Source organism: Equus caballus, chromosome 24, assembly GCF_041296265.1.
Source record: "Equus caballus isolate H_3958 breed thoroughbred chromosome 24, TB-T2T, whole genome shotgun sequence".
In the NCBI taxonomy this organism is placed as follows: Eukaryota; Metazoa; Chordata; class Mammalia; order Perissodactyla; family Equidae; genus Equus; species Equus caballus.
Window position 1 is genome coordinate 24,451,032 of NC_091707.1, and position 23,655 is coordinate 24,474,686.

Below are 23,655 nucleotides of genomic sequence, written 5' to 3' on the forward strand. Positions count from 1 at the left end.
TGTACTTAGAATGCTAGAGTGCCACACAAACTGGGGGAATGCCTTCCCATGCTGGAGTGTGGATGGCACCGAAACAGCAGAAATGAGGATGGCCTTGAAGACTGGTGGTTTGCACACCGGTCTGCGGCCCTCAGGGTTCTGTGGCTTAGTGGCTGCCACAAAAAGCTAGAGCTTGTGGGGTTCCAGCCTCTCTCCTCCCCATTAACCAGGTCAGCTCCCCTTTCCTCTGTGTTATATGTCAGAATTCTTGATACAGTTCATTTGAACAAAGGCTGCTATAGCTGAAAGTAGTCAAATACTTGGACTGGAAAGAGCCCCTTGGTTTTATTTTGAGGAAGGCCCCAGGGGATGAAGTACCCAAAGCCACAGAGTCAGATTAGAACTCATGACTCCTGGTACCTGGGCATCCTATGACCTCTCAGAGACCCTTGTTGACCCAGAGGTTGTTCCCACGCTAGGGAGAGGGGGACTGCAGCTGTTGTTCGCGGCGGCAAGGAAGAGAAGGGTCAGCTCTGACCTGTGCTGCACGACCTCCAGGTCCTCCAGCGTGTCTGGGATATCCATCTGGTCCAGCCACTTCTCCTTCTCACCCATCCACAGCTGACAGGCATCTGTCTCCCCAAACACTGTATACAGGTCTAGGGCGTCCTGCAGCCTCCGCTGACGTAGGTCCGCCTGAGCCACCACCTGCTGGTAGAGCTCCTGGAGGGCCTGCAGCCGATTGGTCACATCTGGGGAATCCCGAAACTCTTGTGGGAACTCCTGGGCCTGCTGCTCCAGGTGCTTCATCACCTCATGGCTCTCCTCCAGCTCCTCCAGGAAGTCCTTGTGCTTTTTCCTCAGGGCCCGCGTGGCCCCTTCATCCTGCCCCACGTCTTCGCCCGAGAGCAGCCGGTGGGCATCCTGCAGCCAGGCCTTCAGTTCATCCGCATCGCCCTGGAACTGGAAGAAGTTCTCAGCATCCTGGAGGTTCTTCTTACGAAAGGCAGCCAGCTCCTTCAGCTGGTCCCACTGGGTGGCCACCTCCTTGATTCGGGCCTCGATCTGTGGGTACCCAAACTGCTTGCGAGTGACCATGCCTTCAGCTTCCTGAAAGATCTGCCCCAGGTGGGCGTCCAGCCCACGGAGCTCATCCTCAAAGGCCTTGTGCTTGCGTTGCAAGCTGAGCACGCTGGTCAGGTCCTTGCCGTAGTCCAGGGAGGAGTAAATCTGCTCCTTCTCCTTGATCCAGCTCTCAGCCTCATCCATTTCCCAGAAGAACTTCCAGAGCCGCTTGGACTGCTCCAGCTGGGCCTTCCGCCCCGCTGCCATGTTGCTCAGCTCTGCAAAGCACTGCTCCAGGTGGCTGACACGGTCCTGGATGACCTGGGGGTCACAAGGCTGGTACCCTGGGAGGAATTGGAGCAGGGAGGACAAAAGGGGTAAGAGTTTCATCGATGGGCAAGCTTCAGACCAGCCGTCAGGCTAGAACCACACAACCAGCCTTCTCAGTGGGGCTTTAGGATTGGAGGCAGGGGTTCCCAGCTGCTCAGAGGGCAGGCCACCTTCTTTATAATTAATTCCCACTAGAACTTCAGGAATAAGGGAGGTTAAAAGTTGAGTCAGCTCTCACTAGAAATGTACAATGCGAAATTACTTTTTTTAAAAGCCCAGACACAAATTTCAAGATGATTCTTCAAGGAGGCAGCAGGGTCTCCTATTTAAGACCCAAAGCTATAAACCTATATTGTCTCTGCTGGAACTTGAACCAGCAAAGAGAATGAAAGATGAACAATGCCTTATTGGTGCTTATTAACACCTTCTGATTATAGATCACCAAAGCAGTGGCCTGCTCGCTGGAGAGTTTTGCTATCCCTCAAGCTTCTTTCTTGCACCATTAGTTGATGAAAGAAGCAGAATTCTAAAGCTAGATTTATCCAAGCCGGGGTGCTGGAGCACTGAGCTAGAGGCCTCAACAGGGAGATATTGCGGTCTCACCGTTCCCCTCAGTGAACTGCCGGGTAGCCGCGATGATGGCCTTCACTTTGTCCCCTTGGATGGCGATGTCAGCCTCCATCAACTTGTGCTTCTGTAGCAAGTCCTCGACCTCCAACAAGTGTTTCCCAAACTCGGCAGACAAGAGGTGAGCCTGGCAAAGAGGACAGACAGGGTAGAGGGATCGAGGAGAGGTGAAGAGACCTACACGCTAGAAGAGACCCGTCCAAATGGAGTATCCATGGTCTCAGGGCCAGGGTGAGTCAGAGGCAGCTGGAAAATGGCTGCTGTTCAATATGGAAGAAGCTACAGAGCAGGAGCTCCTACTAGGGGTGCCCATCAGAATCATTCATGGATCCTCTTACAGCTCAGGCCCCATACTTGATCTCCTGCATCTGCCCTAGGTTTGGGCCTGGGCATGTGTATTTTTAGAAAGTTCCATGGTCACTCTGATGTGCGTCCTCAGTTAAGAGCCACGGTGGTAGAGGGAGAGGAGATTCAGACTTCCTGGCTGCCCCTATCGGGGGAGGTCTGGATTCTAACCAGTCAAATTGTGATTACTCGGGGCCTGAGTCTCCACACTCCTGATTAATGTCTATCTCTTCTGGGTCCTGCAGGTTGGCACCTGTCCTACTACGAACCCCAGATTTCTTGATCACTGGGGAGACAGGGGACCTGGGCTGGTGACTTGTCTGGAGCCCAGTGAGCCAAGAAGTCAACAGGCAGATGCAGCCAGACACCGTGCTGCCTGTTTGTCCATTCTGACTCAGACATGATTGGCTGGAGGGGCATCTAAGGAGGCATACCCTAAGTGCAGGGCCAGCATTGAGGCCAGAGGGGAACCAGGGGCATGGGGGATGGGTCCCAGGGCCCACCTTGATGTCATCCATCCAGTCAATGCTGTGCAGCATATCCTGGAAGAGCTTCTGCAGCGCCAGGGTCGTCTCGAGTCTCTGGCGCCGGGACTGCAGCAGCTCCTGCAGGTAGTTCCACAGGCGCAGGATATTGTCCTTGCGGGCCGTGATGCGCTTCTGGTCGTGGTAATTCTCCTTCTCCAGCTCCTGGGCCAGGTCCTCCAGGGCCCTCACTCGCTCCTCGTAGGCGGCTGTGTCCGTCTCGATGGCCTCGTGCTTCTTCTTCGCGGCCTCCACAGCTGCCAGGTCATACCCAAAGTTGTCCTGCCCACAGGAAGAAAACAGGCAGCTCAGACAGGCTCCCCTTGGCTCATCCCAGTTGCAGAGACACGGCAGGTCCCTTCAGAACAACTGCTACCTGGGAAAGCCAGCCCATTCCCAAGGAGTTAGTCCTGCCGTCTTTTTCAGCCAATCTTATCAGAGCTAAGTTCTGGAAACTAAATGTCTCACAAGAACCTTTAAAAGAAGCTCAAGATTTTGCTCACTGTGCCACACGTGTGGGAATGCTGTGTGTTGTTACCAACTGAGCCCTTTTGAGGCCCGCTGGCACTCACCACCCTGCCTCGAGTGGACCTGCCTGCTTCTGGGCAGGAAGGGGCTTCTCCCCAGGACTCCACGCAGCTGTAAACAGATGGCCTGCCCCCACGCTATCTAGGGTGCACGCACACCCTCCAATTCTCTCAGAACACTCGCTTTCCCCTTTCTAGATGGAATTTAATTTGATTCCAAGCTCCAAGTGGGAAGGAACAGGTGCTCTCATGGAGAATCAGCCCTGGGGCCAATTTTTAGCTAGTGAAATATGACACTGTCCTAGAGGTCAGAGTCCAGAAGGCATGTCTGACACACACGAGGCGCACTCTGTGTTCATCATGTCCCCTGAGGACCAGTGTTCAATGTCAACTCGATCCCTGGCTTTAGTTGATGCCCCTGGCTCACAGAAGACAACCTCAGGGTCATTTTTGGATTGTGATGCTTGTTCCTAAAAATGAGACTTAGTAAATCCTGGAGAGTTCTTCCCCTGATGTGAATCTTGGTCCCCCCCCAGTCACGGGGAGCAGGGCTGCAAGGCCTGCGAGAGGCTTATCCTGCTGCTGCTGAGAGCCAGCCTGGACTGCAGCCCAGCTGACTGCTAGCGGCTCTGGAAAGCCTCCCCTCTCCTGCCATCCCCAGACCACCTCCCGCCCCTCCACCTGAGCCACAAGGCGCTGGTTTTCATTGAGCCACGTCTCTCTCATCGCGGCCTTTCGGTCAAAGCGCCGGGCCAGCTGCTCCAGCTTCTCCTGCCGAATGAGCTCATTTCTCAGGGCCAGCTCTCGCCGATATTCAGCTTCCTCCAGGCTTTCCCAGGCCTGCAGGAGGGACAGAGAATTCCTGGGGCACAAGAGGAACACCTGGGTTTGGGGGTTCCACCTCTCGCCTGACACTGAGTGATTTCAGAAATCATGCTCCCGGGAGAGGTGGTGGCAGATTCAAGTTCAGAGCAGCCTTCTGCCCTTCATGTCTGGACGATCAAAGGTCGAGGAGCACTGGTCATGACCTCCCAGTTCCCTCTTCCCCTACACCTGCCTCAGATTCTTGGCCTAATATAATGTTAGTTTCCTCTGTGGGTGCTCAGTACATTCTTACTGACTGAATGGCTATCTCTATTCTATTTGAACTTCCAGGTGGGGTGTTAAGCCTTCACACCTTTGAAATGGCATAAGGCATTTCCTTTCTGTTATGGGTAGTTAATATTCCATACTCCAAGATACTCAAGGTTCTATAGAGAATAGGCTATACACTTGGCTCTAAAAACATGGATTCTGGGCATCTGAATAGGGGGCTGAATTGATGGATGGTGGTGGAGTTGGACTTCTCAGAACTAGGTTCAGACAGTGCCCTCAAATAGCCAGCAGGTGCCATTAATAACACCAAAGAAAGTGGCTTGGTTTAACCCTGTCCAGTGACCACTCCCTCTGCCCTTATCAGGAACTCAGCCAACCCACTGGAACATGTAATGGAAAATGCTGCCATACCCGGTTGATGTCAGACACTAGTTTCCCATCATGTGGCGTGTACACTTTCTGATTGTTGGCTCTCATCCGGGACTGGATGGTAAAAAGTAGGACCTCCAGATTCCCCTTCTCCTGAAACCTGTCAACAAAGCAGAGGAAAGGCGATTTGTGTCAAGATCCTAAGAGCTAATTTTTTTGCCAAAGTCAGCATGGAACCCTGGAATCTTGGAGCTTGGATAGCAAAGCGTATTTCCCTTAAAAACAAGAAAAGTAAAGGGGTCTATAGGTCTACTTCCCTTCTAAAGCATCTATCATCCGCGCCAACAGAGACCTAATGGGGGTGAGTCTTTACAGTACAAAGCAGAGCAAACACAGCAGCCACCACAGCATTTGCTTATCATTTGCTTCCACAGGGGAATGGCTAACTGCAGTATTCTGGTAATTCCTGTAGATATCAAGTTTTACCAGTCGATAGAAAGAAACTCTCCCCTGTTCTGCAAATGATGAAGGCTTCTGATGCACTTCTGTCAGTTTTTTATTGAGTGAGTCAGTAAAAGCTTAAAAGCAGCGTTATCCGCATAGGAACATATTGCACTGAAAGCAACTTTCATCTGAGTACTAATGAGCCAGCTCTCCTGACAAGCCCTGAAGGCCAAATCCTTCCCAGGGAGGCGGAAAGGCTGGGCTCCGGGAAGACTTCAGGTGTAGGAGATGAGAACTGGCAGCAGGATGGATGCCTGGAACTTGGGGTCCAAGCTCCAGGTGACTGGGCACTTTCACATTTCTGCATGAATGCAGGTATTTACCCACTTCTACATCCTCCACATGGCAGGTGAGGATCGGGTGTAAGCAGGGTCCCCACCCTGAGGCCAGCCTAATAGATCTGACTGCTCACAGGCACTTCAAGAGAGTTGTGGCCCTGGGTGCAACCTACATAGCCAAGAGATATCACCCCTGTGTGTAGTGCCTAGTAGACGCACAGAGGATGTTATCTGTCATGAATTTAGGACTTTAAAAATGGGTTAGTGTCAGACCAGAAATCAGCTACTTGTTTATAGTGCATTCTAGACTCTGTGTCTCACCTTTCCCTGTTTGAGAGTCATGAATGAAGAGTGTGGAAGATGAGCGGGGGAGGAACAAGGCAGAAGGTACCAGTGAGGAGCTAGAAATAGGTTTCAGGAGAGCTGAACAAGCTAAAAGTAGGCGAGCTGGAATGCCTGATGTGTATGTGTGTGTGTGTGAGCACATGTGCATTGTGTGTGCACGTGTGCAGGCCCTGCACACACTGGAGTGAAGCAGCCTCCCAAGAGGCAAGCTAAGTGCTCTACTGATGAGCAGTGACAGAGGGGAGAGAAAAACAAGCATGTACTTGATGATCAAAAAGCCCCCACACTGAGGGCTCTGGGGCTGAGAATAGAGGTCATTACCAGAAAACAAACCTGTGGCTCAGTGCACAGACAAGAGAGGAACTTTCTAGCACTGGTTCTTTAAGAGACTCGGAAGCCTGGGATTTCACTCCTATTCCCCTTCAGGGATCTGGGAAAGGACTTTCTTTGGCTATGAGTTGGGGGTTATTCATCGATGCCCATTTCCTATAGGCTGACGGCTCAGGAGCAGGGGGGCAAGGAAGGGATGAACTAGGCGACAGAGGTGAAGCTCCCTAACCTCTAGGATACGCCTCCCAGATACACTTCTCAAGGCCCAGAGCCTGGCTCTACCTTTTGGCAGTTGGTTTCTCAGCCACGGTTGACTACCCTCCCGAGTGCCAGGGCCTTACTTGGGCGGCTTCTCTGTGGTACGATAGGTGCTGAAGGCCTGCAGCTGCTGCTGGACGCCAGCCAGGGAGTTGGCAAACTTGCGGCTGTTCAGGACAGTGATGGTCTGCTCGATCCAGGTGAGCAGGTCTGAGGCCAGCCCGCTGTACTTTTCAATCATCTTCTCAGTGTCCATGGCATGGTCAATTACCTAGGAAATCACCTTGTTACTCAGTCATCAGAAGGACAGTGGGGACCACAATCAAGGTGGGCTCCCTCTCTCAGGCCCTGGAGCATTCTATGTTGGGTTTGTTCCCTGAGCCCAAGACTGTGGCTAAGGCGGAAGGAGTGGACTGGCAGTGGGTGAAGTCCTCCTCATGCACTGGCAACATCAGCAGGGAGCTGGTCCTGCTTGGAGCTCAGGAGCAGCTCCCCGCTTCCCTTAACCCTGCAAGAGATTGGTAAGATCACTGTGCTAGGACATCAGCCCCTAGAGGGGCCAAGGTCTTGCTTATTTTAAAATGCATATTAGAAATTAAGGGCTTCCAGGCACCATCTTTGCTAAACACCAGGTGCACAAAGATGAATGAGAAATGGTTCCTGTGCTCAAGGAGCTAAGGACCCAGAGGGGAAAGGAATCTGGCCTGAGGGCCTGTCCAGTGGGGTGGATGCCTGGTATACCATGGGCACCTAAGGGGCCTGAATCCACCATAAATCAGAAGATAAAAGCCCATTTTGTTCCTGTGGAAATGTTCATGAGACTTGGGTCTGAGGGTGGAAAACAGGCTCAGAGCTGCAGGCTATGACAACTTTTAGGACAGACCATCAACTTGCTTTGGAACTCAGCTTGGGAAACAGGAACTTGGCAATGCCCGGCTTCAGAGGAAGTTGGCGGGGGTGATCCACAAACCCCACCACAGCTGGGACCAGACATGAAGCTCTCAGGATGGAAAGGGAACATCTCACTCAGGGCCTGGGTGTGGCAAACAGGGAACAGAGGTGACAGTCTGGTTACGGAACAGCTGGGTACCTTGCCGACGCGCTTGCCCTCCACCGCCAGCACCTTCATTTTGGAGAAGTAGTGGTAAAATGCTACCACGTAGGTAATAATGGATTTCTCATCAGGGTTTTCTGTGAAGACATCTGCAAGGGAAAAGGGTGTGCTCTCAGGACCAAAATGGAAGTCAGAAATGCAGAGCTCAGACGGTTTATCTCCCATTCCTCTGCACGAAATTCAACTATAGGCAACAAGTGACAACCAGTGGGCAAGAATGGAAGAGTAATGGGTCTGTGATTTTAGCGAGAGGATGAAATCCATATTAGGACCACAAGAAGAAAAAAGAAAGATCCAAAGACTACTACACTTTTCCTGGGCCAAGCAAAGTGTCAGGAACCAACTTAGACCTGAAGAGCAGGCCTCGGGTGGAGCCCAGGCCCTGCCACCATCCCCTCGCTGTGCCCACAGCTCGCCTTGCACTTGGCCTAGACAGTCTGGCACTCCCTCTAGCACAGTGGGCACCATCTCCCACTGTCACAGTAAAGGAATGGGTGGCAGCTCACCTTCAGGGTCCAGGAGCGGGATGATGCCCAGCTGATGCTCAGCCACGTCAAACGCATGCTCTAGGTTGTGTCGGGCATTGGAGTCCTTCAGCTTATCAAAGTCAATCAGGTCGGGCCTGGGGATGAAGCCAGACTATTAGAAGAAAATGGCCACAGCACCCCCACCAACAGGGCAGCCTGGCATGAAGCAAAGACACTGGCAGATGCAGGCAGCTCGGCAGGAGAAGTAGAAGGAGGAGATGGGAGCAGAGCAGGGGGCAGCTGTGAGCGTCAGCATGTGGGGAGGGGACAGTGGGCATGACTAGAAGCTTGAACTGTAATCTATAGGTTGAGCGCAACGTGTCGAAATACCCCCAGGGATTCTGCCTCACTCCCACAGCCCCCTCCTCCCTCTTACCGGTGTTTGTGGATCAGGGCATTAAAGGCCAGGCCATCTTTCCAGCTGGTGGTGAAGTCAGTGACCTTGACTTGGGGATAGCTGCAGCCAAGAGAAACATTAAGACCTAAGAAATCAATTCTTTTGGGGTCCCAAACAAGTATATGAAGTGAGGGGCCAATATACCAGGAAAGGAATGGACCCATCCCTTCTCAAGCTGCTTCAACATGAGGGCAGCAGTTAAGCCAGACAAAGAGGCTCCCCCATAAGGTGGGCTCAAGAGACTCACACCCAATAGACCCTACGTCTGACCCAGGCAATGCTGGAAAGGAATCCTGTATTCCAGGCCTCAAAGAATCAGGTCAGGATAGACTCTGCATCAGTTACGTGGAAGCTGCTATAGTTCTGGGTGATGATGTCTATGTCCCTTGGGGACGACAATGCTTGCAGGGAGCAAGGGGGGAGGGACATGGTAGTGGCTGGTTCCCAGGGCATACTCTGCCGTCTTCATCTGACACCATAACAGCAACGCATCCTTGGCTGAGCGCGTCTCACGACCTTCTTGAGTTTGGACAACAATGTCCTGAATCTGGGGGTGCAGGAACAAGAGGGAGAGGAATTAGATTTGCATGTGGCTCAGTGCCTTGCTGCTCTCCCTGGAAGGCTCCCTCTTTTCCTCTTCCACAGCCATCCCATCTGCATGGCCAGCCCTGCAGCAACACCACACCCTGAGGCCCTGCCTCCCAGGGCCTCTTTCCCTGCCTTAGTCAGCTGCAACGGTACAGGGACAGCATCCTCTGCCAGAGGAGACAGCTCTACCTTGATAACTCTAACAGGGTGCTGAGAATAAATGACAAGACACCTTGATTCCTCCTCGGGAGATATGATGCCCCGCAAGGCCATGAACAACACAGACATTGGAAGGTATTATATTTTGATTAGTAGCACCTCCCGCCTTTCCATTCTTCTCAATTCTGCTGTTATTACTCTTTAATTGTATGTATCCACACAGAGTGAGACTGGACACCCAAGACCACTTAGATGAGATCTTCAGTCTGCAAATTGTGTGCTCTCCTCCTCCTCCCTGCCCTTCCCTCCTCCCACTGGGTTCTTTCTGTCCCTGAACCAGCAGGTGGAAAACCCTGCTCTCCTTCTCTCGCACCTTCTAATTTCCTTACCAACAATCTGAACCTTAAATTTCAGGGCGGGAAGAGAAAAGTTTCTGACTGAAACACGTAAAAGCAGATCTTCTGCACTGTTTTTGCACCTTCTCAATAAAACTATTTCAAAAACCAAAAAGTTATGCCTGGACCTTGTGTTACAAGGATGGACCTTGAGGGTATTAGGTTAAGCGAAATAAGCCAGACAAAGACAAACACCGTAGGATTTCACTCATACGGCGAAGAAACTAACACACGGACAAAGAGAACAGATTAGTGGTCACCAGAGGGGAAGGGAGCTGGGGGATGGACATAAGGGGTAAAGGGGCGCATTTATAAGGTGACTGACAGATAATAATGTACAACTGAAATTTCACAATGTTATAAACTATTATGACCTCAATTTAAAAAAAGAGAGAGAAAAAAAGTAGATCTTTCAGGCAGATCTCAGCCCAGCCACTAATTTCTATCCTCTCCCTCAAAAGACTACACTACTGATAGAACGGCTCACCCTGAGCTTCCGTGATTCGCGATGCTGAAGATGGTCACTCCTTCCTACAAGCATCGTCCCACTGGACAGGTTTCTAGCCTTCCAGAACGTGCACAAATGCTCACACTTTTTCAGCATTTTGTAAGATTCCCAAGCCTTGTCCAGCCCAGAGAGGCTCCCTCCACTCCCTCTGCCTCCTCACCCCCAGAACCCACCTGGAAGCGTAGGATGATGGTCCAGATGAGGCCCAGGACCAGGCGGTGGTTGCCATCCACGATGTCGTGGGAGCCCATGTTCTCCAGGTGCACACGCTGCTCCTTGAGGAACTGCAGGGCCTTGTCCACATTCTCCAGGCAGTGGATGCGCATCTTCCCCTTTGTGGGCCTTGGCTGAGAGACAGCATTGGCCCCCGCGGGTGTGGAGTGGTCACCCCAAAGGTAGTTACAGGCTGGACATAGCTCCTGTCATCAGCATCCACCTTCCACCCTCCTGCCCAAACCCTGACTCCTATGCTCATTCCTTGACACTTTTCAACCCCATTCTTTCTGCAACCAGTCCACATAGGTACCACACCCGGGCCTGAGCAAAGCCTTCTGAGGGCTGACAGATGGCATTCAAACACAATGACACAACAGATGGTTAACTGAGCACGTACTGTGTGCCAGGCACAGTTCTAAGAACTATTTACTGCTAGTTGGTGATAAGAGTGGCTTTTAGTTTGGTGATTGATAATAAGTCCATACCATAATCCTTTCTCTCCATCCCCAAATGACCCCAGCCAAAACTCAAGGGGACCACCATTGATGAGTAATCACATGATCTGAAGGGTTCCAGTGGTCACTCTCTCTAGTGGGCTTTCAATGCAAGGTAAGAGGCAGGACTTCAGTTTGGAGTTGAAAATGCAACAGAAAAAGGTAGGACCTTTCATTCAAACACCAAGGATCTTAGAGTACTTCATCAGTTACAGGTATCTTTTCCCCCATTTTACACGTGGGGGAAATGAGGCAAAGAAGGTCCTGCGTGATAGGCCCAAGGTCACAATAGAAATATCTGAGCAAAACATGAACCTTAATCTAGTTCTTCCTCAGGTGCAACATTACTGCCAGGTAGGTTACAACTGAGGGGCCTGTAATAAATTTCCACTTGTAAGAGTGATAGAACATATAGGAAAATATCTTCTAATGCTTTCCTCTTGGTTCCAAGCATGCAAATTTCTCCAGCTAGGTAATGGAATCCAACTTAGCGTGTGTGAGGAGGCTGAGGGTGGGCCCACTGCAGGGCAGCCACAGATGCCCAGACCCCAGGTGGAGAAAGTCAAGAGCTTAGCACGGCTTTTGGGAGAAGCATGAAGGGGTGGGAGTGGCCAGGAGGAGGCAAGAAATTCTGAGAAGAGGTCAAAGAACCCAGTCAGCCAAGTGGACACCTTGCCTCATTAAGTATTGAAACCTTCCAGAAGAATAGAGAGAAAGCTTGGGAAGGCCGTGAGAACTGGAGATACCCCCAGACCATGTCTTTCCTAAAGAGGGGACATAGCACCAGTCCAGAACCCCAGGAAAGGAGCCACAGCACAGAAAGGGGCTTTACCAGCGTCTCTCCAGAGAGCACCTCCAGCAGCCTGATGAGCATCCGCCCATCCCGCAGGTCCCTGTAGAGGTCCGTGATGCGGCAGGGCACACGAGCCAGGTGCAAGTTCACCCATTTCGTGAAGGTCTTCTTCTGAACAACTTCCCGCTCATCTGTGGGGGGAAAGAGTCCTGGGTCAGGTACCCAAGGTTGGCAAGGTCAATGTACAATAACATGGGGCCAAAGGGTTTTACCTTAATCCCAAGTCCCCTCATCCCTGGCAGAGAGGTTGATGGATCTATTCCACCCCCTTCCTGGGAGTGTTTGTGATCAGGGTGTTACCTTCTGGCTACATGGGGTCCACGTGCCATGAGTGGGGCAATGAAGAGGTAATGCCACAACCACATTCTATGCACAGTATCAAGACACCCCTAATTCAGCCATCTGTTTCCCTGTGCCCGTCAGAATGCTCTTTACCACTGTGCCAGTGAGCTCAGATTCCAATGCCAGGTTCACCCATCCACCCAATACTCCCTCTGCCCAGAATGGTTTCTCTTGGCCCCTCCACCCCACCCTACTCCCTACACCCAACTCCTCATCATCCCTTAGGAGTCAGTGTAAACAGTGCTTCTCCAGAAAGCTTTTCCTGACCCCTAGCCTGGGTCAGGTCTCCCCTGTGTGCCCAGACCCCTCCGTCTGCATTTCTCATTTCTGTCTCACTTCACACTCGTATTACTTGGAAGTCTGTCTGTCTCTCCTGCAAGCCTGGGCTCCTTTAGCCCAGGGAAGTCTGTCTGTCTTGTTCACTCTATATCCCCAAGGCCTGGAGCCTGGCACACAGTAGGTGCTCCAGAGCTGTAGTGTAGCTGACGGCACAGACATTTATTCGGCTCCTATTGGTGGCAGGCCTGTGCTAGCCTGATGATACATGAAGTAAGATAAACTGCCTGTCCTCAAGGAGCTCCTGGTAGGTAGAGGAGATGATGAGCAAGGAAAGAGTGAGACTATGGGAGTGGACGACCCACACGGGGTTAGGGACCATGGAGGCTTGGCTGGGGGCTGTCCATGGATTATGCTATCTTTCTCACCCCCAGGATGACAGGCAGGGTTCTCCATCTTCAGACCTGAGAAGTTGACATGACATGACACCCCCCACCCCAAATCGGCATCAGCCCAAACCAGGCTTCTGTACCAGCTCAGGTGGGGTCCCGCTTAGCACTTCTGTGCAAATAAAGGCTGTAACCTGTCCAGTTAGGGCTGGGAAGCTTGAACATGCTGGGGAGAGGACAGATGGCTGGGATAACAGAAATAAAGAGGGAGGCATGAAAAATAAAGAAAGAAAGAGAGTGGCAGAAAAGACAGAGACGAAGGGGGAGAAGAAAGGAAGAGGAGTGACCCTGTCCTGTGGGTTTAGTGAACAGTCTGTGGCAACTGGCTTCAGGGCACTTTGCTTGAGGATTCCAGGCAGGAGCTGACCCGGCAGAGTCAGCTGAGCCTCTGGCCAGGGAGGATCCCTGGGGAGCAAGCGTGGGGGTCTGTCGGGGCCAGGGCAGACTCAGAGCAGCCCAGCCAGTAGGAGCCTGCACCGTGGGAGCGGGCTACGTGTGCTCAACTGAGCCCAAACTGTGGAAGGGCTGGCTTCGTAAATTATTAAATATCTAATTTAACAACAACAAAAAGAGCTGCCCAGCCAGTACGGCCTCAAGGGTATAAAGCTGGCGGTTCCTCAGGCTCACAGCATCCAATTCTCTCATACTGCGTGGCTATTTTAGTGCTAGGAACTTAGGGCCTTTACTCACTTATTCATTCATTCAGCAAATGTTTACTGTATAACCGTTAGGTGCTGGGCTCTGGGTGGAGGCGGGGAATTCAAGGAGGGGATAGGCAGACATATTGCCTCTCCTTGAGGCAGACATACTGTATAATAAATAGGAGTGCTGGCGTCACATAGAAAGAATTCTATGACAGACATCTAAATAAGACTTCCAAGGAAGAGGAAAAATACTACTGTTGACTATACAAATCTTAAGTAAATATAAAATTAGGAAGGCATTCATTCATTCTGGGCCTCTGGGCAAAGTTTCAAGGGGAAGCTCCCTTACTCTGGTGTCAGCTGCAAATGTAACCACTTTCCTGATTCCAAGGACAGCTTCAGCAAATTGTAACTAAAGTGTTGATGATATAGTGGATGGAAAGCGATCGCATTTATTCTGGGGCATGTTTGGGTTCCACAGAGCCAGCCCCATCAGATCTGTTCTTGAAGAGGCTCACCCTTCCAATCGGCGGTGGCTGAAATTTTGAGCCCCTTTAGAGGTAAGTGTCTCAAAAAAGTAAAGCCCTTTCTTATTTTCTTGTCTTTAAGAATCCCCAAATTTCAGGGCATGGGTGCTGAGACCCATTTATTTGTGATTGGCAAAGGGTAAGGAGGTGATTTTAGCTGGGGATGTGGAATTTCATTCTAGGATGCTGGGCCGGCCCATGTACCAGTGCACATAAATCACCCTTAGATCTCCCCAGTTTTCAACACACCAAGGCCGCCTCCGAGACCTCAGAATGTTAGAGCTGCAGGTTCAGAGCCTAGGCGAGCAGCCTCCTTTTACGTGAAGGCTGGGGTGAAACTGCCCAGAATCCCCAGGACCCTGAAACACCTGCAGTGTTAAGAGGTGGGAAAGATACCGTGAGGCCAATAATGATCCTAAGGACAGAAAAGGCCCGGGGGTGGGGACTAACTCCATTAGCTTGTTCACTCCGGCTGCTCCACATTGGCACGCTCAGCACATTCATTCCCAGCATGCCCCAGTCGCCCATCAGGAGTCTTCCAAGTGCAGGAGAGGTGGGTGGCCCAGAGGTGGGTGCACAGACAGGCTGGGGAGGCGGCTGTGCATTGGTCCTGCTGTCACCAGAGGACCTGGGCCATCCTGCAGGGACCCCCTGTGGAAAAGAGGCCTCAGCAAGGCCCTGCCAGGGGCCAGGCTTTATTTCCAGAGCCCTAGCCTGTCCAGTGCAGGAAACGAGGCAAGTCTACCAGCAGGGCCTGACTCAAAGCCTCCAGAACCTCAGAAAACACCCGTGCCTCTGCGCCAACAAGCCCAGGGCCTCTCCATTCCTGTCAGTTCCTCTCCACCTCCTTCCCATGCTGTGGCCATCCTCACTCCTCCCTACATGTTAGGGCTTCCCCCAGAAAACTCACCTTCCTTTCTGACCACAACTACTACCGAGAATTACTGTCTAGGTAGCCAGGTGACCTTTCTTTTACATTCCCCTTCAAAGGTTTAGTTTGAGGTCAAATAAAGCCACAATAGCAAAACTCTCAAATATTTATCCATTAATCAGTGAGTTCATACGTGGAAAGTGCTTAAAACAGTACCTGGCACACCGAAAGCTGGCCGTAAATGTTACTATCACTGTTACTGTCACTATGACTACCACCACAACACACAGGGAAGCACAGGCAGGCTCGCTGTCCCCAAGGGCTTCAGAGTCTAGCTGAGGAAACAAGACACAAACCTACAAGCAGCTAACTCGCAGCTGCACAAGGGAGAAAGGGCAGCTCATTTTAACAATGCAAAATCTGTCACACGGTCAGATTGGATTAACTACCAGATAAATGACACACACAATAAATGGCCAGGGGTCAAAGAGGACAGAGGTCATTTCTAGTTGGAGTAGTCAAGGGGCCTGGTGAAGAAAACCACTTTGGGTGGCAGAGGAGGAGGGCAGGAGACTGGAGGCACCCAGCAGAGAGGCCGGAGGACCGAGCTTGCTGAGGGGCTGCTGTGGAGCTACAGGTGGGAAGAAAACGCGTGGAAGGAGGTTTTAAACTGGATGTGAAAGCCTCGAGTGAAAGGCTAAGAAGCTTAGATTTAATTCTAGAGGAAAAGGAAGCACGGAAGGTGTAGCAGGATCATTTCCTGAAATACTAACTTGTAAGGCCCCCACTGATAAGACGACGACCGTGTGTTTCAGCTTAAATGTAAACAGAAGTGTGCAAAATCTATATAAAGAAAGTTTAAAAGGCGTCCAAGACACACCAAAGATCTGAACCAATGGAAAGGCACTCCCAGTTCTCAAATAGGAAAACAGCACCACGAAGATGCCAGTTTTATCGCTTCTCAGCCTTTGGCTAAGATCAAGTGTAATATATGTTCTTATCAGTTTAATAAAGATGTCCATGTACCCTGAATTAATCTATATACTTAATATTATTTTAAATATATTTAAATTACATGATTTAATTATATAATTGCCTATAATATATATGATAAATATACAATTACATAGTTAATTGGGGGAATGAGACAAATGATTAGAAAATTCATTGGAAAGATAAACAAAAATAGCTAGGAAAATTACAAAAAAGAAGATTAATAAACGGTGACCAAGCTTTCCAGGTGTTTTTTTCTCTGAAACATTAAAGCACAGTATAAAGTTATAATAATGAAACTGTGTGGTACGAGCACAAGAATAGACAGACATTAATGGAACAAAAATAGTCCCCAGCACATATAGGCACTTAACGGTTCCCCTGCCCTTAAGGATTTAAAGTCTACCTAGGGCTGATTCTAAAAGAGAACTTTAGGATGCTTATTATTGACCTGCAAATGCAAGAATAAAGCACATAAAACTGACTTTAAAAGTGACTGGAGTTGAACACTAAGATGCTGGTTAACTAGATTGGGGTACATTAATACAAAGGAAGACTGTACAATCATTAAAATAATAATCTGCACATTTACTGACATCATGAAAAAATATTCAAAATGTATGGTAAGTGAAAAAGGTTCTGGGACTATAATAATAAAGACATTTTAAAATTTACACATATATATACACAGTCATATATTTATAGGCATTGAAATATCTGTATGGGACACTAACAATGTCTCTAGTTTTCTCTGCTTTTCTAATCTTATCAAGACTAAATATATATTTTTGTGTAATAAAAATACTTAAAGATATAAAAGCAATCATCCTACTGTTTTTTTAAATAAAATAGGGTCTTTATATGTTATAGGGAAAGAAAACAAGTTATCACAGACTAGATTAAATTTTAAAAAATTAATTTTTTTTGAAAGTTAGTTTTGACCTGAAGTTTGAAGACCATAATAGTTGTAGAACAGCAGAGAAGGCAGGCGGGTCTTGTTCAAAGCCCCTGTGGTGGAAACCGGCAGGTGTGCGTGTGTGTGACTGTGTATACAGTGTGCGTGTCTGAGGGCTGAAGGTGAGGAGCAGTTAACTCACCCAGAGCCAAGAAGTCGAAAGACAGTATAGGGAATCTGAACTTTATACTCTAGTAAAGAAGAGCCTGGAGGTTCTTAAGTAAAGCAATACGTCATTAAAAATTTGTTGGAGGACAATGATTCTAACTGCCCCATGTAAATGGGATTGGACAAGTGTGAGGCCAGAGCCAGGGAAACCAGCTCTGAGGTGGCTGCAGAAGTCTCCGCATGACACCACTGACATGTGAACTATGGAAATGACATGACAGGATCTGATCTGGACAACAGTGCAGGACCAGGATCAGCTGGCCCTGGCAGGTGATAGTATTTAGAGGCTATAAGACAAAAGTAAAAATGAATTCGAGGGTTTGATCAAAGAGGCTCAAGAGGCTGGCGGTGGAAGGAAATACGGGAAGGGGCTTCCCGGGTAGGCGCGAAGGAGGAGATAATGCAGGTCTGAAGGACATTCAAGAGGGCCCAGGTGCGGTAGCCCAAACAGCACTGGGATGATTTTAAAACCCTGGGCTTCTAGTCCTGTCTCGGCACTTCCTGCGGTGTGACCTTCCTCATCTCTACAGGGGAATCGTAACAGCTAGCCCCTGCCTACTTTAGAGTGGTTGAAGGGTCAACAAGATCATCTAGATAAAAAGCACCCAGAACACTAAGCAGCCACACAGACACCAATCACCGTTACCATTCATGCAGGTGGTGGCTGCATGGAGAGAGCACGCTGGCTGAGAACATGAGGCCAGAGGTCAGGATGGTCTAGGACTCAGCCTCAGACTAGACTTCAATGAACAGAGAGAATTTCTGGAGAATCCACTGATTTGCTAAAAAGGATCAATTCCCTTTGCCCAAGCCAGGAAGCACAGCTCCGGGGTTCTGGGTAAACTGGCACGCGGTCAGCACCGCTCCACAAGGGGCTTCTTCCCAGGTCGCCAGAGCTGGAAAGGCCTTGCGCATCATTTGGGTCAAGGCCCTTGTTTGACAGGTAAGGAAACTGAGGACCTGAGGAGCAGAAAAGTGCCTTGGCCAAGGTCACCTACCTAGGGAAAGCCCTTGATAGCAGCAGGACAGAAGAATGGTATCACCGGGTGGACCACTTTCCCCTCACCTGTGGCCACCAAGCTGGCTCATGCTGCCACCTTCTCCTTCCCGGACTTTGCACAGCCTCCCCACAACCTGTTCTCCCCAGTGAGGGCAGAGTGACCTTTAAAAACCCAAACCTAACCATGTCGCTTCCCTGTGAACAGCACTCGATGGGTTGGGAGTGGCTCCATCCTTCTGGCCCTCTACTGAAGGCTGCAACTCCCAGTCCTAAGAGCCTACAGCTCTCCCTGCTAAAGGCTCCCACCCTTTGACCTTCAACCCTGCCACTCCCTTGCAACTAATCCCCTCGTTAAACTCCTCAGCCACCCCTTCTGAGTTTCCTGCTGGTTCCTGCCAGGCCCCTGAAGATACCCATGGCCTAAGGCCCTCTGTGATGCGGCTCCTGCCTGCAGCTGCATATCCACCCACCATTCCCCTCATGCTCTCACAGGACAAGTGCCTACTCAGCCTTGGATGAGATGTAAGCTGCAGGTTATGTTATAAACTCTTACAGTTCTCAGTAAATCTTTATAGCATTTACTGCAATCTGTCATTATGCACATGTCTATATGTATATAGACACACGTGTGATTATTTTATCTACCTCATCTCACCAGACTGTAAAATGAGATTCCCTGGTTGATCTAGTTTCTCCCAGAGCCTGGGCTGCTAGCAGCCTCCCTGTCATTCTCTCTCAGTGACATGACAAAATGGGAACCTGAACAACTGCTACAGATGCTCTGAAAACAACACCCTAGGCACCTCTTCAGCCAAGCAGCACACAGGGGGGCGCAGTGGAGGGTGGCGGAGTGGCTGCTGCTCCCAGGAGCCATAAGCACGGTCAAGGCCTGGTGTCAGAGCCTGCCCTTGGGAACAAAGCTGACAGCCCACAGAAATGTCCCAAAGATGGAGGAGACTATTAACATGGCTCACTCAGACTGCACCGCACGGGGAGGGTTATTATTAACCTCCATGTATTAATATTTGATAAAGCATCTTCACAATGATAGATAGCAGTCACCAGAGAAGGGGAACAGCCTTGGTTCTGCAAAGTGTTCTCAAGGAGGAAGAGCAGCTTTGATCAAGAGGGGAGAGGGGACAATGGGAGAAGGTGTTGTGTCCTGGTCAGGGGAAAGTGCCCTGGACCACACAGTGCATGTGGCACGCTGGCCTCTCTCATAGGTCTGTCTCCACAGGTAAGCGGCAGAGTTGTCAGCGCTGTGGCCTGTCTTGGGGGAGGGCGGGGAAACTCACAATGGCTCACATCCAAGAGAAAGCTGCTGAGCCAATTTTTTTTTTCTTCTGACAGTACATTAAAATGATTACTGATGATTACAGATATTTTCACGAATAGTACATCTTTCCAATATATAGTCTTTAAATAGAAGTTCATTTCATGTTTTGAAACCTGAGAAGAAAACATTGTAAAAACCTCTCACTAATGACACCATCTTTGTTCTCACAGTAGCTTAAGAAGACATTCAGACCATCAACACCTGACGCCTTGGTCTCCAGCAGCTGCATCTGAATTTGTGGACTTAGGCTGCCGAGAAGCTGCTAACCCTCACCCCACCCTCATGGTGAAACCGGGGCACCTGGGCTCAGCGTCATCGTGGTGCAGGTGGGGAAAGAAGCCCAGGGAGAGGCCAAGCATCACCTGCCACCAAAGTCAGGAAGGTGCCCGGGCCACCCTCTCTGGGGAGTTCCCAGGGAGCCAAGGTTGGGGACGGCAGGCAGCGGCGTCTGAGGGCCACTGTCCTAAGGCTCTGATGGAATACCTGCCGGTCACAGAACTCAAGCTTGGGGCCTGGGCACAGAGGGTCTGGAGGACGTTCAAGGTTCAAAGTGGCAGCAATGAAGTGCTCCAGAGCACAGGGACGCAGCCCGCAGCGCAGCTCCTGCTCTGTTGCGTCCCCTGAACTGTCCTCAACCAACCTCACCACTCAGCCTCGTCTCACCTCCAGTAAGAAGGCTACAAAGCGAGAACACAGGAAGGAAGTGCATCCCTAGTTTGAAACATCACTTGGATTGTGATTTAAAGCCAAAACCAGAGTGGGCTACACAATTTTGTGCACTTTGTTTTTAAAAGGGAGCTCTGTGTAGTCTATCCCTTAGCAATTATTCAACAAGCCAAAGAAGATAAAGGACATGTCAGGCCCTCTCCTTCTCACAGGCCTTCTCAGGAGGCCCTGGATTGCTCTCTGCACTGAAACCTGCCAGATGCAAGAAGCTGGAAATCACGCAGCGGGCGGCACTCGAGATGCTGGGATGCCGAGCTGTGTGCGTGCGTAAGGCAGGGGGTGGGAAGGAAGCTAATGCACAGGCGTTCTCTTTTCAGGGCATCTCTCCCTTGCATTCATCCTTGCCCTTCTCTCCCAGCTGGGCCACATCTGCCCTGAGGCAGCACCCTCACCCAAATCACTGGGGTACACAACCTGGTGCTAGGGGGTGCACAGGCAGCGAGAGGCCTCCTGTGGGAGGAGGGGCAAGAGCACAGAGGGCGGGCATTCTGGCTGGTACATTCCCTGCAGCCTGCAGGGCTTCATCCCTCATCCAGACAGCCACAAATGTTTACCCAATGGTTCCCAGTACGAAAAGGGGAAGGACAGGCAATGGGGTGTGAGCGACAACGAGGTGGCTCTAAGGAGACACTGGGAGCCTTCTTACTGAAACACAAAGGCTGGAACCTCTTGAAGGGAAAGAACTTGGGCTTTTCAGCTTCTCCCCGTCCTCTAATCCTTCAAAGCAGATCCCCAAAGTAGGAAAGTGCCAGAGGCAGTCATCAAAGCAGAGAAGGGCTCCTTGTTCAGGAAGAAGCCTCAGGCTTCTTAACCTCATGAAGCGCAGCCAGCTTTGGAGACTGACATTGAGAGCTAACATCTGCCCAGGGACCTACTGGGCAAATATTCCTGCTGGGCCCCCAGCCCTCCCCGTGGCATTGCCAAGGTCAAATCCACTCCCTTCCAGGAGCCTTCTGTAGCCTTCTCTTATCCACCTCCCCCTTCACTTTAGACAGGCTGATCTGCCGTTTCAAATCCAAAGTAATTCATTCTGGAGAGAGGTCACGTATTTGTATACCAACGTGGCAGTTTCCATGCAGAATAACCAGATGGCTTGTTTATTTCGGCCCAGGGAGAAAGAGCTGGAACAGTTTTAAAGGCAGAACAGGGAATACTTCCTCTGGAGCTGAGAGGAAGCTGACTTAAGAGGCAGAAAAGATGGAGTCCAGTTAACCAAATGCACGTCTTCTAACCATGGGTCACTAACTGAAGAAGGACCCTAAGAGCTGCCACACCAGGAAGAGCATCTAACAAGGCCTCAGGGTCCTTTGGTTTCTTTGGTTTCCCAGGTCACCCAGCAGGATGGCAGAGACACAGCTGGGATCCTGGCTGGATGGCCTTAAGGAGAAAGATCTACACAGCCTAGGGCTTCATCCCCAGGGGCATTAGGTCTCTGGGACCAAGCCAAGAGCTCCAAGCACAAGCATTAGCCAAATTTCCCTGGTTCCTGGCTCTTTCTTCCAACCTAGGCCTTTTAAGACAAAGGAGGGTGGGGTTAAGAAGGAAGAAACGGGGCCCAGAACAGGCTGAGAGAACAGAAAGGATAGAAATATTACTATTACCAAGAAAATCTCTTATAAATACTAATATTTACCTAGCATTTTATTATTAATAAAAAGTTTTCATAAACTTCATCTTACTTGATCTTCACAATAACCTTGGGAAAGTACTACAGTCCCCATTTTACAAAACAGGAAATTGATTTGACCTCCACAGAAGCAGCATTCGAGGTGGAACCAGGACTGGAATCTGGGTCTTGTGACATTTTCCTCCTCACTCCAGGACCTTAAATTTCAGAAAGAAAATGCCCGGCCAATCTCTCCAACCTTGCCACACAGCCACACAGCAGATTACCACCACCTTGTAAGAAACACAGGACTGAACGCCTTCCTTGCTTGAATACTCTTAGGAGCTGGGGAGTGGCTGTGGAGCATGCTGAAACAACGGGGACCAAAGGGAGCTTCTGCTTCCTAAGCATCTTCAGAAAGCCTGACCCCCACCTAGACTGCCAAGGCAGCCCCAGAGACCGTGCTGAAGAGGAAAATGTCAGGAAGTTAAACTGGGGAAGACTGACGCTCCTTTTCTCCTCTCTGCCTACCCACCAGCATGGGTCCAGCCACCACTCCACTTTGGACCTTCTCAAAGCTTTAGCTTCTCCCACAGGTCACTCAGAGTAGACTCTCAGAAGAGGAAAGTCAGTAAATTGCTTAGGTTTTTGTTTATTTAAAAAAATCCAGAATGGACCCCAAACTTCCATGTTCACTTGTTGGCCAGATGTTCTGAATCGTTAAGATCTGGTCATGCAACTCCACACTCTGTGTTCCCCTCTCCCGGGGGGCAATCAGGTTCTTTGGTAGATAAGATGCACACTCTTAGTGAGGAACAGGCAAGGCTGGCAGAGGCTCTTTCCTGATGAACCCGATAACCCATTCCCACAAGCTTCCAGGCTGTTCATCAGACTTGACCACCATACAAATACGCCACCTGGACAAACTCTGGGCCCAGCGGCCCGTCAGAATCACACACACCCTTCTATCTCCAGCCCAGGGCCTCCTCCTCCACAAGCGAGTCCTGATTCTCCCTGCCTCTCCTCCTCTGCTCTCTCGTCACTATTTAGCTATGTGCCTTTCCTACAGTTCTTCTCCAGTTCTATGCGTGCTAATTAATTATGAACATCACTCATTTTCCCTAATAGATGATAAACTCCTTAGAGACAGGTGTTACGTTGAATTCATCTCTGCGGCTCCCCCTCCACTTTCATGTCTGGCCAGGGGTTTAACTTTACACATAGTAGGGGTATAAGAGAGAACTGTCAGAATGGAAACTACCTTGGTGTCTTAAAAACCAGGGTATCTGTGGAACAGATCCAAGGATCCCTGCATAAAAGACAGTCCCACTTCTCACACTGTCGTTTGGGAAAGCTCATGGAGTATGGTTCCCTTCTCCCTCCAGCTGCATCACCAGGGTCACCGTGGCTGGATCCAGCCAGCACAAGGTAGAAAGAAGGTAAAGCCAGACTGGCAAAGACAAAGGTTTCAAGTTTGGAGATTTACAGAGGTTAAAATTACATAAGCAAAAGCAAGGGGTTGGTGCTATTACACATCCCCAAGGAAAACCAGGGAAGGATTTGTGGGGCAGGCGGTAGCCAGGAGGAAATGAAGGAGAAGAAAGGGAATTTCCAGCAAAGAACACGGACACAAAGGGTGACGGCTGAGGCCTGAGTGGATGCCCCCCGTTGACAAGGGAATGAGACACTGCATTCCTTTTACAAGGATGGAAGCCCAGACACTGTTGTGGTGAGAGGCCACTGTGGTCTCAGAGAGACCCAGGGCCCTGCTCATGCCTCAAGCTGGAGACCAAGGCATCTGGGAGCAGAGTGGAGGGAGGGAAGTGGAGGGTACAGCCATGAACTTCAGACAGGCCCACGAGCGATGCGGGTGGTGGGAGAAGCACTCCAGAAAGGGCTCACAGGAAATGCTGGGCCCTTCTTACAACGAAGAAG

The 23,655-nt window shown here is 50.2% G+C and overlaps 1 protein-coding gene and 1 pseudogene across 6 annotated transcripts in view; one reads left to right on the top strand and one right to left on the bottom strand.

Moving 5' to 3' along the window:
* The window catches only part of SPTB (spectrin beta, erythrocytic), a 114,429-nt gene that overhangs the window by 37,518 nt on the left and 53,256 nt on the right, over positions 1-23,655 (bottom strand). For all 6 annotated transcript variants that reach the window (XM_023627911.2, XM_023627906.2, XM_070249543.1 and 3 more), the window contains 12 exons: positions 11,807-11,958; positions 10,438-10,611; positions 9,070-9,161; positions 8,594-8,674; positions 8,197-8,312; positions 7,667-7,779; positions 6,660-6,847; positions 4,904-5,021; positions 4,079-4,237; positions 2,850-3,152; positions 1,978-2,128; positions 518-1,388 (listed from right to left, as the gene is read on the bottom strand). In XM_023627911.2, coding sequence (XP_023483679.1) covers positions 518-1,388; positions 1,978-2,128; positions 2,850-3,152; positions 4,079-4,237; positions 4,904-5,021; positions 6,660-6,847; positions 7,667-7,779; positions 8,197-8,312; positions 8,594-8,674; positions 9,070-9,161; positions 10,438-10,611; positions 11,807-11,958 — 2,518 coding nt within the window. The remainder of the gene's footprint in view (positions 1-517; positions 1,389-1,977; positions 2,129-2,849; positions 3,153-4,078; positions 4,238-4,903; positions 5,022-6,659; positions 6,848-7,666; positions 7,780-8,196; positions 8,313-8,593; positions 8,675-9,069; positions 9,162-10,437; positions 10,612-11,806; positions 11,959-23,655) is intronic.
* On the top strand, positions 15,890-16,011 carry LOC111770483 (U2 spliceosomal RNA; annotated as a pseudogene).